This window comes from Muntiacus reevesi, chromosome 6, assembly GCF_963930625.1.
Source record: "Muntiacus reevesi chromosome 6, mMunRee1.1, whole genome shotgun sequence".
Taxonomy (NCBI): Eukaryota; Metazoa; Chordata; class Mammalia; order Artiodactyla; family Cervidae; genus Muntiacus; species Muntiacus reevesi.
The window spans coordinates 35,297,716-35,316,110 of NC_089254.1; the positions used below are offsets into that span (position 1 = coordinate 35,297,716).

Consider the following 18,395-nt stretch of genomic DNA (forward strand, 5'->3'; position numbering starts at 1 on the left):
CCTCAAAGTCATTTTAAATGTTGTTGAGAAATCTGAGGCATGATTAACCTACCAATCAGTAGTTCTTTCCAGGTAACTTAGAGTTCACTGCATCGATATTAAATTTGTACTGTCTCCATGGAAGCATATTTTTATTGATGAGTCATACCTTATGGAGATAACTTCTCTTGAGAAAACACAAGAAAGAAAAATACACAAATTACATCTTTTAAATGTTGCAGTTGCATTATGTCATCAAAACTAGGAGACTTGAAGTAAAATCCTATCTTCATTTGGCTATCTTGTTTGCTAGATGACTCATTTTCTTGACTTTCACCAGTGCTAGCTAATCCATGACAGGGATCAATGATAGCCTTAAGTTTACATTTCTGTCTTTATTTACATGTTTTGAAAGCATTGGATTTGTTCCACGTGAATATTATTTCTTTGTTTTTCTAGTTGTCATGACATTAAAATGCATGAACTCTTTGCCTCATTTGAAACATCTGTTTAGTAGTTTTGATATTTATACTTAAGTCTATTAAAAATGTGTTCATCTTTTCTAAACTAACAACTCTTTACAGGTAAATATTCAAAACTTGTGTTTTTTAGCCTTGACAAGCATGTTTTTATAATATCATATGTTCCACATTTTAATTCTGGAGTAGTTAGCAGTATAGCTCATTAATTTTATTTTTTCCTTTGCAATGGCAAAGACACACTTTCTTACGTATGGTAGGAAAATATAAAGCAACTTTGTGATCTTAAGAATAGGTCTAGAATAACTTTCTTCTGTTAATTTTCCAAGATAATGCTAAACATCTTGGAAAATTAAACATATCTTTTAGATCTATGAAATCAGATCCAGATCTGTTTTATCCTACTGAGACCAGTCTGACTCTGGACATCTGATTAAACAAAGTAGCATGGCAACGCAGAAAGTAATTTTAATAGTATATTTTAGAGATATTTTTGTCTCTGAATTTATCATACTTTCCTCTTTCCTTTGATCACTAGAAAATTTAGTTTTGAATTGATACTCCAATTAAAGTAGCTGTTGAGTGCCTTATGCTGTGCATTTTTGTGTTCAAACATTATCTTTACTTTCATCCCCTGTCCTCTTATGCCCTTCACCCTGATCATCCTGCTATTCTTATCTATAAAAATTTTCAATAAAATATTACTCTTAAGCTGCCATTTATTTTCAAGCAGTATGTGTAAAAGTGTATGATTACAGTATTCTAGAGCAGGAATGGATCTTATAGACAGCTTAATTTATTGTTTGCCAAACCAGGATAATCATTACAAAAAAACAGGAGTTTTTGTTTGTTGGTTTTTGGCTCTTATTTTTTTACTTCAGTTGCATAATTTAATCATACTCCTTGTTTTAGGGCACATTGTCATCATCAGTCCACACAAATCTCCTCTCTTGTTTGACTTTTTCTCCACTTTCATCCTTGCTTCTCCATATGCATCCACTGCAAGAACTGGAATAAGTCCAACATTGCATTTGTATATTGAACAGGTATATAACATTTTTAGTATATGTGAGCTGTGAAAACAAATGTATTTTGTTACAGCCGTTATTCTGCTTCTACTTCTTAAACTCAGCACTATGTTTGTGTGGTTTATCACTGTTCTATGTATGTCTGTTTCATTGTTTCTGACAACTGCTTATGCCACAGCGTGCATTCATTGCTCCTAATTGATGCATTCCCCTACAAGTAGACCAATTGTCATTAATTCCCAGTACCACAACTTTAATAGTCATCTCTCTAGGTAACCCCTTATAAATCTGAGTGCAAATTTTTAAATTATTATCTGTCAACATCCTTCATTTCGGTAACTATTGTCAGCTTGCTTTCCAGAATTAACGCACCATCTGCACTCTCAAAGCAGTTCATGTGGGTTCCCATTTGCCCATATCCTCACCAATATATATTTGGTATTTCCTAACTTTTGCCTTTCTTCTGGGTACAATGTAGTATTTTGTTTAAATTTGCATTTTTAAAACTACTAGTAAGGTTGAACATTGACATTGCATACTTATAAAATACTTGAGTTTCTCTTTTTCAAATTACTTATTCATAGACTTTTTCCATTCCACTTTTTACTTCCCTTTGTTGGCTTTCAAGAGTTCTTTGCATCTTCTGTTTACATTATTTCATTATTGAGTATAAATATTCAAGCTTCTTTTATATAGCTGATATCATGAATACAGTTTTTCACAGAATGGCGTTCTTATTTATAATAACTTTCTTCTCAGCATCTTCTTGTATTAGATTCAAGGTTTCTCCATTTGGGTCTTTAATTAATCTGAAATATAAATACAACTTTATTTGTTCTTTGTACAGTATAATAGGTTTCTCCAAATGAGTTACTAAGTAATTCATCCTATCTCTATTGGGGAATCATCTCTATCATATAGCAAGTTCACACTGGAAAGTGTTTTTAACAAAAGGAAAATTTTTTGCTTATATTATTGCAAATCATATATTTTCTGTAAGTCAAATGAATTTATTTTGTATTGAAGTCAGGCCAGATAAGCAAATAAATATATAAGCTGTGGTCTTTATCACTCGACTAAAACTGATTTCATTGTTAAATATATTCTGAACTAAACCATTTCAAAGCCTTTGTGTATCCGTTTCCTATAAAAAGTATGAAACCATATGGTTGATACACATGGAAATCACTGCTTCTTCCTGACCAGCTACCAGATGTGCAGAGTTCTTTGTTCGATTACTTCTTTTATTCAACATTATGAAACATATTGAATCAATCTTTATAGCTAACAATATTAAAACCATTTTCAGTAAGAAATTTTGTGTTTTTATGGATTTTCTATGAGAATATTTGATAAAATGATGTATTATGTACCATATTCTTGACCAAGAAAATCTGGTCTGCAGACAGCAGAGCTGAATGAAAACAATTCTGTAATCAAGATATGATTGTTGAAGGTACCCATGTTAACAAAAGTGAAAAGATTAAGTCGTGGAAAGACTTCAAATACAAATTTCTAAGCCATTTTTTTTAAATTTTTAGGTATTTGTAGGCCATGGAAGATATATTTAACTTTCAGAGCAATTTAACCTACATAGTGTACAGTTACAAGACTAGTAACAGTAGTGTACAGACTCAAGAGTTCAAACATCTTTTATTACTGAATTTATGATTCTTTTAACCAGGAGTGGAGACCACACTTGTAAGACAGGCACCATCTATAACATGCAAATAAATGGTGTAGGACTTTCCCATTGGAATTGTTGTGCTTATATATTTTTAAACCAGTCTGGACTTTATGGATACATAATGAACTGTTTCTCAACCTTGGGTTTCTGATTATGAAAGAAACATTTGATTTTTATATCAGAATTGGGAAAAAAAGCCCATGAAAATACTTCTGATTCAGTAATGAAATATTTGCATTTATTTATATTTTTTGCTTTTTTGTTTTATTTTAAAACACTTTCATAGACTACTTGCTATATGCCAGAAACTAAACTAGATGACTTTCATGTTTTCTCATATATTATTCATTCTCATAAGAAGTGTGGTAGGGAGGGGACAAAGGATCATATTTGTGACGATGTTGGTATGCAGATTCTTTTCAGGAACAGACTGTGTCCTGGAACTATTTCTCCTATTGTATCTGTGGAGCATAGTTTTCTTAATTAGTTGCTAACTGTTGCAGAAACCATGCTTGCTTCCTCTCTATCCAAATCCTTATTGAACTTAACCTAAAAAAGTGAATACCTTTTGGATTTATCTTTACTGGTAACCCCTATTGCCTTGTACGCTTGTACACTATGAACTAATTAGTATGGCTTCATTTTTCACATGTTCTGAGCACTCAAAAATGTTTGGAATGATTAAGATATAGGCGTTTGCCCTTTTGAAATTTATAATACGGTTAAAGAGATAAAAATTGTATAGAAAAAATAATTTGAAGAAGAATAAAAATACCAGCTTGTATGCTACAAATGTGAATGTTATTGAGTTACAAAGAGACAGCTCTACATGGGCTGTGAGTAGAGTATTCATTTAAGAAGGGAAAACTTAAGCCTAGAGAGAAATTTTTTTAATGGATGGGTGAAGAACAGAAAGGAGTTCAACTAATGGAAAGAAAGAAACACTAAGACCAGAATAAGACCTAGGAGTGGGAAGTAAAGAGGCAGTACAGAGGCCAAGAGCAGCAGGAGCTGTGAGGCGTGGAAAGATTCGATTCTAGGATTGTATCGGTTTCCCCACCACCACAGTACAACATTTTCTTGGGCTACTACCATGACTTATAATGTTTATTAAATATTCACAAGACTGAAATAGGAAATGCATTCTTTATGCTTATAGCTTTCATTCAAATATAGAATGAAGGTAAATTTGCAAATTAAATATAAACAAACGTAGGCATCATTTAAATGTTTAGTTGATGTAATGATTTTTTTTCCACTGAAATAAGGTATCTCCATGAACATATCATGGGATACAGGCTACCGCGTGTGTGCGTGTGTAAGACATCTATCCATAGCGCTTGGTGCCTTATGATGACTCAGCCCCCCACACTTTTCTCAAGTGACTTCAGAATTTTTTATGTGCATTGGTACATAGAGGTGTTGTTTGGTTTTCATTTGGCTGGAATGTATCATTAACATATTAAATCCGTTTTTGTTCTCAGCAGCTGGAAACTGTTCAAACACTGAAAATGGTTCAGAATCAATGATAAACACAAACATTCACCAGAAGGTTGATCTTCCACATGATCCCATATAGTTTATTAATTTATATTGATTATCATAAAAATAAATACATTGAGAAATCCTTCTAGAAAATTCACTCATCTCCCGAAATCTACCTCTTCTACCAACCCTAATGAGAAACGCCACATGAAGCTGTTTTGGTATAGAGAGTTAGAAAGGTAACGTCTAGTTAACTGAGCAGTTCTTATCTGCTCAGACAGTGTGTTTAGCTGCTCACTCATTTCCAACTCTTCATGGCCCCATGGACTATAGTAGCCCACCAGACTTCTCTGTCCATGGAATTCTCCAGGCAAGGACACTGAAGTGGGTTGCCATTCCCTTCTCCAGGGGATCTTCCTGACCCAGGATCAAACCCAGATCTCCTTCATTGCAGGCAGATTCTTTACTGTATGAGCTGCCAGACACACAATAAAGTCTGAATAAGTTCTAAGTCAGGAATGTTACAAAAGGGAATGAACTTTGAAGAGTTAAATGGTACTCTTGGATAGAGGAGCCTGGTGGGCTATAGTCCAGGGGGTCTCAAGGTTCGGACACGACTTAGTAACTAAACCACCACCCACCCATATGTTCAAATAAAGGGGAAAGATACCAGTCAAAAGAAAACTCATTACGGTACTGTTATGTATTTGCAGGTAATGTTGCAGGCTCCGATGTATAAATGGTAGTAGGTGAAATGATGATATTAAGGGAGAATATTATCTCCCTTAATATCAATCTCCCTTAAGGGAGAGGGGTGTTAAAGAGCCCTGAAGAGGTGACATATAGTTCATTGTTTGGGATGAGAAGGAGCCAGTTGTATGGGAGTCCCTTCAGGACCTGAAACAGAATCAAGCTGGGCATGAAAGCAGGAACAGAAAGAAGGATTTGGGGGGTGACTGCCATGAGATAAGGTCAAAAAGAAAAAAAAAAAAAAAACAGTCATGAAATAGGAGAGCCTAACATGTAGTAAAAATAGGGAAATGGAAGGGATGTTTATGCTGGTCAGCACTGAAGAAATGTTGGTGAGACTTTGATCTATTTGATATACAGATAGAACAATGATAGTGAAATACAAATGATCAGCAGTTGAGGGTAGGTTCAAAAATGATGATATGGTCAGAAAGAGAGAATTTAATAAGTGGGAGGGGAGTGCAGTTTGAGTGGAAAGACACTGAACTATAGTTAGTGAATTGTCATATGCTTAGTCCTGGTCAGTCTTTTATAATTAATAAGAAACACAAAGTAATGGACTATTTATGTATAAGATGAACCATCTTAGGGAAGTTGCTCAAAATGAGAAAATAGAATTATCAACGGATGCAAATAAAATGTGAGATAAAGGAAGGACAGAGGGTTATGCCTCTGAAGGAAAGAAAAATCAACAGAAAGACCAAGGAGAGAACCAGTATAATGGCATGTACTACACAGAACAAAAGACATTTAAGGAGTCAAACCCATCTGTGTTCAAGGAAGCCACTAATTTAAAAACAGTGGAGGATGTGTTTCAGAGACAGTTTTGTTTTTTTTTTTTTATTCAGAGGCATGGTGTGGTCACAGCTAGGTTCCATATGTCATGAATTTGTGGAAAAAGCTAGTGGTAAAGAAGACTGCCAAGAGGACTGGGGAAGATGAACAGAGTGGCACAGAGTCCTTTGAGTTATTTTCTGTGGCAGATGAATTCTCAAGGATAACAAAAAGTTTCTATATAGTGAAAATGGTTTGGTTTGAGGGCTCTTGCTGGCTCATTGCTGGAGAACTTCCTAATTTAATGGCTATCATGTCTGTCCACGAGGACATGGTCCTGACATGTCAAGGAAGCCCCTGTGAAGGATTCCAGGAGCCCCTTTTATCACCTGTGTCACTATGAAGCTGCTGAATAACTGACCTTGCATGGCTGAAAAGAATAACGGCTGGGAGCCTTGTAATTTATCATTAACATCCCTATTTGGCTTGCAATCTCTTTTGTTGTTGCTTACTTGCTAAGTCATGTGTAACTCTTTGCGACCCCATGAACTGTAGCCCGCCAGGCTCCTCTGTCCATGGGATTCTCCCAGGCTAGAATGCTGGAGTGGATTGCCGTTTCCTTCTCCAGGGGATCTTCCTGACCCAGGGATTGAACCTGTGTCTTCTGCATTGGCAGGCAGGTTCTTCACCACTGAGCCACCAGGGAAGTCCTATAGTCTCTTACTATACAACTAATACCATTTGTTACATTATTCACAGATTATATAAATGGCCACACAGGAGTAATTGCACGTGAGGAGTACCACTGCAACTTAGCTGTGCCCAAACTGATTAAGCCTCGAGAGAGCTGAGCCTGGCAGGTCTTGCCCCGACCTAACACTGGGACGAAAACTGTGCTTGTGGTAATGGCCTTTCCTGCCAAAGCGGTAGGGGGGCTTTGCATGCCCCTCTTGTATTGGCAAGGGTTAATGTGGTTTTTTGGTCTGTTCTCAAAGGGGAAGTCAGCCAGTGTATTGCTAATCACCTTTCTCCCATGGTAATAGGATCTTAGGCCATGTGAAAACACATACTAATTTCTTTTTAGCTAACGGAATGGACAGGCGTCCATTTTATTGGACTTTGCTTTGTTACTATTATGTAGATATTGTGTTGTTTACAATTTGAAGCTTTGTGGCAGTGCCATGTGGAGCAAGTCTATTGGAAACCATTTTTCCAACAGCCTTTGCTCACTTTGTGTCACCTTTTGATAATTCTCACCCTATTTCCAACTTTTCATTGCTATTGTATTTGTTCGTCGGGGCAGTGTGTAATTTCCTCAATTCTGTCTCGTCACAACACACATTTGAAGTGATGGACCAGTGTTAAAGCCCTCGAACAGACCGTGTCACAGCTCTCGGACAGATCAGTGTTACAGCTCCGTGTTACTGCTCAGCTTTATTTAGAAAATAAAGGAAAATAAATCCTCAAGGCGTGAGGGCATGCCAACCCAAGAGACGCGAAGAGAAGAGCAAGAGAGAGAGAAAGAGTGAGAGACTGAGAGAGAGTGAGTGAGAGAGAGAGAGAGAGAGAGACCCCTGGCCCTTTGGCTCCTCTTTTTATGTTCTTTCTCCTCCCCCTGGGCCTGCCCTATGTAAATTGGGCTAGCCAGGAGTGCTGTTTGTTCTGCCTGAGGTCCTCACGCCTGTCCTCGGACCTTCCTTTGTTGTTTTCGTGGGCTTTTCCCTTGCTTGTCTTTTAGCCACCTTCATTCTGGACTCCTTTTTCCTATTTTAACTGCCTAACAATATGATCTGTGATCAGTAATATTTGATATTGCAAATAGATTAATAGTTCTTTGAAGACTCAGATGACAGTTGACTTTTTTAACAGTGTTTTTAGTTAAGGTATATCCATTATTTTTTTAGACATAACAGTATTGCACGCTTAATAGACAATAGTATAGTAGAAACATAAATTGTATATGCACTGGGAAACCAAAAATTTGTGTGACTCATTTATTGTGATATGCTCTTTAATTGTGGTCATCTGGAGTGAAACCCATAATAAAGTATATCTGTATATAGGAAAGGTAAAGGTAAGTATTCATAGCTCTGTACACAGTATTCTCACTGTTATTTAAACTTCACAGCAATCCTTCAAGTTACATTAGAATTATTACTTCCATTTTTACAGAGAAAATGAATGCAGAAAATACACATCAGTGCCCCTAGACCACACAGTTAGTAGACAGAGGTGCCAGTGTTTGAGTCTAGCTTTGTCTAAAGTCAAATCATTCACTCACTAGTATGGCTATTAGTGGTAAAATATTAGCTGTTTACTGAAAGCCTTACTGTGTCCTTCTTACCCTGAATTATAATTATTTACCGATAGAAATAATGTGTGTAATTTATTATGCCACAAACATGAAAAGAAAATAGTTGCATACTGAAGGTATATGCAGACTTAGTATTTGCTAGACCTGTGAGGTTCTTCAGAGCAGAGTCTGGACTTTTGTAGTTTATTTTTTAGTCTGTTAAATGGACAGCCTGGTAGAATTGTAGGAAGTGTTCAGTGAGTTAATGAATGGATGGATTCTTTTTGATAAGGAGAGAGAGTGTGGGTATCACAGCTCTCCCAACACAGGGCCTCATAGATTGATCAGTGTGATCTGGGAAACATAAGAACCTCTGAGCTAATAATGTGAGAAATTGCATTTATTCTGCCATTAAAAAATTATATTTGACAGATCTTCATTTCACTCAGAACTTGACTGCTATACTGAACTGGATGTTTTTTCTAATGGGTAGTGGAAATCATTAGGGGAAAAGCCCTCTCAGTTTGCTCTTAACAATACTGATGTAAAATTACCTCTAAGTCTTTGACATGAAGTGATCTCAATATAAATAAGCTTAGGACAAACACATGTGTGCACAGATGCACATGTTCACACATGCACACACACCTAATGTAATTACTTAGCCTCTTTCTCCTGTATATCTATATATATATATAGCATAATAATATAAATATAATATAAAATAAACATGTATGTATTAAAATATGAATATGTAAATAAAATATTAACATAAGTTATATACGTTTATATAGTATATTATGGGCTTCCCAGATGTGCTAGTGGTAAAGAACCCACCTGCCAATGCAAGAGACAAAAGAGAGGCAGATTTGATCCCTGGGTCAGGAAGATCCCCTGGAGGAGTATGGAAACCCACTCCAGTATTCTTGCCTGGAGAATCCTGGACAGAGGAGTCTGGTGAACTACATTCCATAGGGTCTCAAAGAAGTCGGACATGATTGAAGTGACCCAGTGTGTATATATTATATAGTTAATATATTATATAGTTAATATATTCATTATATAATATTTGTATAATATATAATTATGTATATATGACTTATAGGATTTCATCATATGATTGCAAAAATTAAAAAAAAAATTCTAAATAGTGGAAAGGTGTAAGCTGGTATTCTATTTCCTGGATAATACTTCAGTGCCTTTGATTTTCTTGTTCTTGTGCAGGTGAAGACAGATGATAGAGTGGTTAAGATGGACCTTGGTTTACTCTTCCTAAGAGTACGCAGAATGGATGCTGGGACCTATTTTTGCCAGACAGTAGAGCATAGTTTTGTTCATACAATCCGTAAAATCACCCTGGAGGTAGTGGAAGAGGAGAGAGTGGAGGAGATGTTTAACAAAGACTTTGAAGAGGATAGGCTTCATAAGATGCCTTGTCCAGCTCAGAGCATCATCCCACGTGGGACAAAACCATGGTACAAGGAATTCTTGCAGCTGATTGGTTATAGCAACTTCCAGAGAGTGGAAGAATACTGTGAAAAGGTATGGTGCACAGATAAGAAGAGAAAAAAGCTTAAAATGTCCCCGTCCAAGTGGAAGTATGCCAACCCACAGGAAAAGAAGCTCCGTCCCAAAACTGAGCACTATCGCCTGCCGAGGCACGCTCTGGACTCCTGATGGGGTGAAACCTTCTACTGGCTTCTGAAAATTTTATATTTAGAAACTAAAAAAAAAAGAGAGAGAAACCATATACTTTCTTTGCATTACTTAAAAAGAGTTTTCTGTAATATAGAAAGGACTATAGAGGTGATATCATAAATTGTGCTATATACTCATTTGACAGGTTAACCTCACATAAAATTAACTAATTTTTTTTAAAACCGTGGATTGCTCAATGATTTCACATTCTGTTTATCAAAAGATGACCATAGCTGTAGCTTTGAGTAGTTGGCTGCTTTTCCATGGCAGTTATTATTTTACTCTTAAGATTAATGCAATATTGCTGAGAAATTAGATATTTTCATAATCATGGCAAAAATAAATGTTTTAATCTTTATGAATTTTGCCTTTCCACCACAATGTAAAATATGTAGATTATCACATACTTTAACATTCTCATGTGAACCATCTGTACTCTTAAGAATTAATGTAGAAGTGTTGTGTCTAAGCCATGAGCTTTATGAAGCAGATCTGTTGTAATAATTGTAAACTATGAAAGAAAAATTGTGGTCACTTTGAGACTTGTGTCCTTCCTAAAACGTTCAATAATAAGCCACATTCACAATAGTTCTGTTTCAGAAGGAAAACACATTCTTTGAATTTCACTCCAGGGCAGAAAGAAGAAAGTTAATATAACATCTCAAAGACCCCAAAGAATGTCAAGACAGATGGAGTGACAGAAAACATTTTTGCTGCCCTCTTGTGGTAGAAAAGGTATATTCTCATTTCCTTTTTTAATTCTATGGATTGTCCAGTAAAGATTTAGAACCAGTCTTTCAATCATCACATCTAGGTCATTTTCAGAAAAAAAAAAAAAAAAAAAAAAAAAAAAAAAAAAAAAACTAAAGTAAAAATGTGATTCTTATAAGATAATTCTTATGAATAATTTATTACCTCACAAACCAAAAATGAAGGTATTAAAGCACTGAAGCCCTATTAAAACTTAAATTGTAAAGATTATTTAAAAAAATAATCTTCCCAGAAATCTAAAAGCTATTCCAAGAAACATGTTTTATTTTTAAAAAAGTAAAATATTCTGCACTCAGATATCAATATTTCCTTTTAATTTTATATTAAATAGGAAAGTTGTTTCATGAGGTTCAATTAACTACCATGATGTTTAGAGCATCTTTACTTGTTTCTTATAAATATTATCAGAGGTTTTTATATTTGAAAACGATTATTTCCTGAAGTTTTTTCTCTTATTTTATTTAGCTGTTAATTTTCTAAAGTATGAAATTCCGAGAGTTTTCATTTTAACTAAAACTGAATGCAAGTGAATTACACATAAATAATTATGAATATTTATTTAAATTTAAGTTTGAATGACATTATTCTCAGTTTTCAAAATTAGCTTATAGGCTATAGTTGATAATGTGATGGTTTGCAATTTCATTCAAGAATTAATAAATTTAAGAAAGTTTGGAAAGTTCATTAAATATGTTGCCAAGCTCCAAAAGTCCTAAAGGAAACAAATATATTAGAAATTAACATTCTCTGAAATGCACAGTTGTTATTTACCTAAAAATCCACTGGAGGTCATTACTGTCCATTTCAGTATTAATGAAAAGCTGTACATGTTTCAATAAAGGCCTACCCAGGATGGAGAAAGAGAACTATAACCCCAGATCTGAGGGTCCTTAGCAAAGTTTGTGTCTGCAGTACTCGAAGTGAACAGATAAGGCAAAGTACCACTGAAAATATTGTTCTATTAACACAAAAGAAGGGAAAGGAGGATTTTCTCCTGTATTCAATTTTTTTTTAGAGTAAGTCGGGTACAGTATAAGTGGCTATCACTTTCATCTCAATAACACACCCAAAAACAGTTAATGAGAGCAGTGATGTTAATAGTAAAGTAAAATATTTTGTAGCTGAAGAAATAAAATTGAGGAACATAACTTTTCTGTTATGTAACTCTTAAGAATTAAATGACTCTACAACCTGTTTCAACTAAAATGAGATGATTATTTTAATAAGACCAAAAAAAAAACCTTTTTAAAATGCTGATAGAAGCCTGATAAGAAAATTTTGAGGACACAAGTTCACAATTTAGGGAGAGGACTAAATTTCATATATACTTATTTTTCCATCTTCTTACTTTCTGTCTGTCTCCCACCATTTTTTCCTTCCTGTATTCTCCCCCATACATGAGGGCAGGTATACTGTCTCACACACACACTCACACACACACACACACACACACACACACACACACACTTTTAAGATACTGCCTTCTCAAAAGACAAACCAACAACCTATGCTGTCCTGTCCTTCTTGAGAATCTGAAACATACCACAGAACACATTCAGCCTTTTGTTCTGTTTGGCATTAGAAATCAAATGTAGAATCTCCTTTGAGAAATGTGCAAACTTGGAAAATCACAAGTGAATTGACCCTCTTTATGCCCACTCAGGAAGGACACATTCTTAGTCACCTACCTTGACCCCCGCACATTTTCCCCAGACATCATGCCCTCTGGGAACACAGAGGTGAGAAAGAAGCATAGCCACTCATCCTAAGGGACATCTCCATGTAAGCCAGTCTCCTGCTTCTTCAGACGTCCTCTGTGGCATTCTCTGGGAAGGCAGAGGACCTGTGAATAGAAGGAGCTTTGGCATAAAGTCATGTGCACCTCAGTTTTCAGTCCTGTGTACCTGTTAAGCTAAAGATGGAGATTTGTTAGCTAGAAGGACCATAACTTGAATGGAATTTACTTTATGATTTGTGAGGTCTCTTACACATCTAGTCTTTTATATTAATGTTTTCTTTTGTGTTTATTACTGAATATTTCAGTGCAAATTTATGAATTTGGAGAAACAGAGATTAAAAATAAAAGGAAACTCTAATACGAGCTCTAGAAAAAAAGGGAACAGAAAGTCTATGCCTGCTAAGTAAGTGGCAATTCTATATACATATATATGTATATATATATATATTAGAGTCTTTTTTCCTTCCTAGAGTTAGTTAAATACTTAGGAGATTTTTATTGAGTGTTTAATATTTACTATAGGGTATAGGGTTTTGTAAATCCTCATAGTGATTATGAACATTTGTAAAATTTGTAAAATACAGTAAATCATTTTGAGTGCTTGTGTTAAGCATGAATCAAACACAGCAGCTGTTGTCCTTAAAATGCATTGTTTTCAGCTTGACAGATACATTAAAATATTAAAAATACTACCGAGTCTTGAATAGGTATTTGAGATCCCAGGAAAAAGTGCCACAGTCATAATGACAGTAAGGAGTTGATGTTCTTTTTCTTACCACAGAGAATCACATTGAATTACTTCTTCAAAAACAGTGCTCATTTTTCAGGCCAACAACTGTTGCATTTGAATCAGATATAAATAATCGATTTCCAATGAACGCTGTTGACTGTAGTATGTTATTTAAGCTGGTACGTTTATTTTTCTTGGGAAGATAGCATTATCTTTTGGCTTTCATTATAAACTGAGTGTGTTCTGTTTGTGTTTAAATGGCTTAGTTATAAGCTGGAGGACTGTACTGGGGTATTTTTGTCTATATGACTTCCTTTTATTTGCTTGCCTGCCTCCATAACAGCATGTGCCATATTGCTTCTTCTCACTGATGATAAGCTATGAGCCTTACTACCACAAGGTGGCAAGCTGCAAAGACCATTGACAATGGGTCTCTTTGACTGTCACATGGATCTGCCAATGTACACTGCATAATTTGTACCATTATGTATAATTTCTATTTAGTTCAACTTAGAGGATAAAGAAATAAATATTTGTGAAACCCTTAAGTGTTGTCTGAGGAGTGTTTTCTAAGTCTTTGTCTGTTGAGCCCAAGTTTCATAATAATGTCAAGCCTGAATGTAAACATACAATACTGGACAAGCATTAATTTTTAAGAATTTAGAACAGAATTTAGTTCACTTTCATTTCAAATGTATAAGTCAGCTTTCTAAGAAGGAGAGTGTTCATCTCATTGCCTTGCAGCAGTTGGATTTGTGCATTCCACGCCGTGTTTCTAGGCCCAGTAGCCAGAAATTCCTTTCAAAAGCTGCATCATCCAGGTAAGAGATTTGGAAAATGAATGCTTTTAAGATGATAGCTGGTCGGATGCATATGATTTTTCAAGCCTCAACTTGTATCTAAATTGCTGTCTTCCCTAGCTCTGGGAGTTGGTGATGGACAGGGAAGCCTGGCGTGCTGCAGTCCATGGGGTCACAAAGAGTTGTACATGACTGAGTTACTGAACTGAACTGCTATTTTTAATAAGAACTTGGGCTTCTCTTGTAGCTCAGTTGGTAAAGAATCTGCCTGCAGTACAGGAGACCCGGGTTCAATCCCTGGATTGGAAGATCCCCTGGAGAAGGAAATGGCAACCCACTCCAGTATCCTTGCTTGGAAAATCTCATGGACACAGGAGCCTGGTGGGCTGTAGTCCATGGGGTTGCAAAGAGTTAGGCACGACTGAGCGACTAACACTTATTTATTTACTTACTTGGGGAGGTCATTTAATGAGATTTGATGTTAAATGACTCCTCCTTTTGGGAGTTTTGTTCTCAAGGCCAACTTTATTGTATCAGTAAGTAATTATTTCCAATGTATTAAAGGAAGAATTTGGCAGCAATCTAGAACTCTGTTTCTGGCAGCTTTGTGGTAAGAGAGTGCCATTAATGGTAACTGTTTATACATGTTTCACATTTGCATGTATGTATAATACAGGACCTACTTTTAATGTAGTATTTGATGAACCCATTGAAATGGATTTGTAGATACATATTCAGTCATTACTTGAGGGAAAGCAGGGAAACAATTGTGAGGATTAGAAATCTCATACTTGTTATTCAAAGGGAACAAAAATATGCACCGATCTTTTTATTCAAAAACTGTATGCCAGGCAGTGGATAGTTGCTTAATAATGCCATTAAGTTATGTAAATGAATAAAATTGGATTGCACTTGTTCTGAGAGTATGTTTTCATGGGAAATAGTCCAAATCTTCATTTTACTCTGTGTATTAAGACCCTCAACAAGAGGGTAGCTAAAAAAAATTTTTTTTGAGTGTTTGGAATGTTGTGAAAAGTACTTCTAAATATGAATCTTGGGACTTCTGGTCAGGATGACATTAAAAAAGCCACACTTTGACAGAGGAGCTACAATGATGTAACAATGATAGCTGGTAGATAAAAAGAAAGAAAATAGTAATTTAACAAAAAGAGAAAGAAATAGAAACATGCAAAAGGACCCTATGAATCAATATTCCAAGACATTTCAAAATATCTGAAGCTAAGTGAAGCTAAGTGACATCTGGAAAAAGTGGTGAGAAGTGACCTCTCAACTGGAACTGTTGGCTTAGAGCAATCTGGTTAGGGCATTCTTTGTGCCCTAAAATAGGTTTTGGGGAAAGGGGAAGACAAAATTATAAGTTCAATAGTCAAGTAAAAAAGCAAAAGTGCTAGTGACAAACAGGATGATCCCTTAGAGAGTATTCGATAAATTTAACCTATTTTGAAAGAATGGTTAGAATGGTTAAAGAGTTTCTTAATTTTACATGTTTTTTTAAAGCAGCTTAAAATAATTCAAATTTATCATTAAAAAAATTCAAATTTATCATGTGATTTCCATAAATCAGAAGTCCAGGCACAAAGTATTTCAGCTGAATTCTTTGCTTAGGATCTAAAAAGTTCAAAATCAGTGCATCAGCTGCCTGGGCTCTGGTGAAGAATCTACTTTCAAGTTCATTCAGACAAACAGGAGAATTCTGTTCCTTGTGGCGCCAGGACTGCCCTGCCCTGCCCCATGTTAATAGCAGTGCGCTATTGAGTCCCTATCAGACTCAGACCCTCTCTGTCTTTCTCTCATACTGCCTTTTTCTGCCTCCAGTTAGAGGAATATGTCTGTTTTAAGGCTTTGTGTGAGTAGATTGGGCCCACCCAGGTAAAGTTTGTAACTTTAGCTACATTGCTAATGTTCTTTTTGCCATGTGTTGGTCTTTTAATGGACCGGAACCTGGTGGTTCCGAGAGTAAGAGAGAGAAAGAGGCTGATATCCCCTGGTTTAGGCGGAAAGCCAGCAGAGCCCTGTTCTTGGGGCTCGCGCTGTTGCGCGTAGGCACCGGGCGCCCTCTCCAGGGAGTGAAGGCACAGTGCGCCTTCTCGAGAGGGGCTTAGAAGCCCAGGCAAGAGAGTGAGCTCAGCGGGCCTCCGCACTCCAAGGAGTTAGCCAGAAATAGAGAGAGAGAAAGAGAGAAGGAATAGAAAGAAAGAAGGAAAGAAAGAAAGACACGGGGATCAAAGCCCTGATGGAGCAAAGGTATTTTTAATCAACATGGCGTGGGCATATATTCTGTTTTACAAGGTGGTTATTCTCAGCAAAGACAAAGATTAAAATTCCAGACTTACAAAACATAAGACGATCCCTATCAAAGAAAGAGTTGCAAACGATCACCTGTTACCATTTGGCTCATAAAAAGGAAGAGGGTACTTATAACTGTAATGAGAAATGCCTGGATTCCTCAGCCCCGGGAAAGGCGTTTTGTTAAATGCTTCCTGACAGCCATGTAACAACATATTTTCAGATTCTGAGGATTAGGGTATGGGTTTATTTCAAGGACCATGTAAGCCCTCTTGCCCCCAAAGATTCATATTCTTCTCAAATGCAATGTACATTTACTCCATCTCAAGGTCTTCTAATGCCTTATCCTGTTATAGCTTCAGCTTGGAAGTCCTCAGTCTTCTCATCTGCTGCTAAATCAGGTATGAGTAAGGCTCTTAGTGTACCATCATTTACCCTTTGGGACACAATTCCTATTCATCTGTGGTCCTGTGAAACTAAAGGAACAAATTTTATGCATCCAACATATAATGATGGGTCAGGCATAGGGTAATACTCTACAGATATTCTGGATTAAACAAGGAGAAAATGACAGACGAAAATGGAGTCACCAGTCCAAAGCAGTTTGCATATTCAGCTGGGAAACCTCCATTAGGTTTCAAGGCCTGGGAGTATTCTTCTGTGGCTCTTGGCTTTGCTCTCTGAGTCTCCATCTTACCATGTATGCTCTCTATCCCATTCTCCATTCTCTGGACTCTTTTTTTTTAAATACCAAAATCAAAGACATAGCTTTTCCTAGAAAACACTAATATGAAGTACACAGATAATAACCTCAACCTTGAATTTTAGAAAAAGTTGTTTTTTTTTTCTATTAGTGTTATAGCCACGCGTTCCGGGAAGCAGACTCACTCAGAAGGACAATGCAGATAGTGGAGTGCAGTTTATTACACCGGCGGGCCCAAGGCAGAGTCTCCTCTTAGCCAAGGACCCTGTCCAGCATCTGTGAAAATCTTTTATACCCCATGTGTACGTGTCCAAACCCACTACCCCAATTCCCTTGAGACTTACATAAACAAAGGAAGGGTAAATACAACTACAATAGCCCCATCATTCATGTGTTATGTGTTCAAACAGTCAATAATCAATAAGCCCGCAGTTACATTCCAAACAGTTAATAACCGATAAGCCTGTGCTTACATTCTGATAGACAGTGTCTGGAGGCAGGGGTGATTAGTGTCTGTTTTCTCTTAGGCGATGAGTAACCTGGATATGATCTTCAAGGTTCCCCTGCCCGGAGGGGGTCTTATCCTTCCATTGTCGTTCCCACAGGCACTAAGCAGAGAGTTCAGAGTCCACTGGAGAGGTGGCTGAGCATGATCAGCACGGACAGGCCTGAGATGGAGTCCAGGCCCTATGAATTCCTTCTTCATTAGTACCAAGATGATGTATAATTGATAAATGACATCAAATGAGTTAAGGCTGGATATAATATTCTACCAGTTTAGTGAGAATGCTAGACTGACAATTATATTTCCTGAAAGGCTTATGGAAAAGTCAAGTGAAGATAAAATTTTAGGGAAAATAATAATAACAAATATTCATAAATTGTTATGCTAAGTAATAATATTTTCCAAACATAATCTCATTTAACAGTGAAAAGTAAAACCTCTTTGAACCAGGTATCTTTAATTACAGATGAGGACGCAGAAGTAATCTGTAGATCTTACAAACAAGAAAATAAACAATATTCACATGAAAGTCAAAGAAGTGGAACTCTGGGGCCACCTGATGATGTGTGAGGGCTTCTTTCTATAATGATTATATAAATATCTCTTCACCTTTTTAATAGCTTTTAGTTCAAGCCTCCATTTTTTTCCTCCTGAATTTTTATCATCAT

The 18,395-nt window shown here is 36.3% G+C and overlaps 1 protein-coding gene across 1 annotated transcript in view; it reads left to right on the forward strand.

Annotated features, from left to right (window-relative positions):
- Positions 1 to 13,950, forward strand: part of SEMA3E (semaphorin 3E) — a 268,791-nt gene extending 254,841 nt beyond the window's left edge. Inside the window, exon 17 of the mRNA XM_065939685.1 lies at positions 9,700 to 13,950. Coding sequence (XP_065795757.1) covers positions 9,700 to 10,152 — 453 coding nt within the window. The 3' untranslated portion in view covers positions 10,153 to 13,950. The remainder of the gene's footprint in view (positions 1 to 9,699) is intronic.
- The last annotated feature ends 4,445 nt before the right edge of the window (positions 13,951 to 18,395 follow it).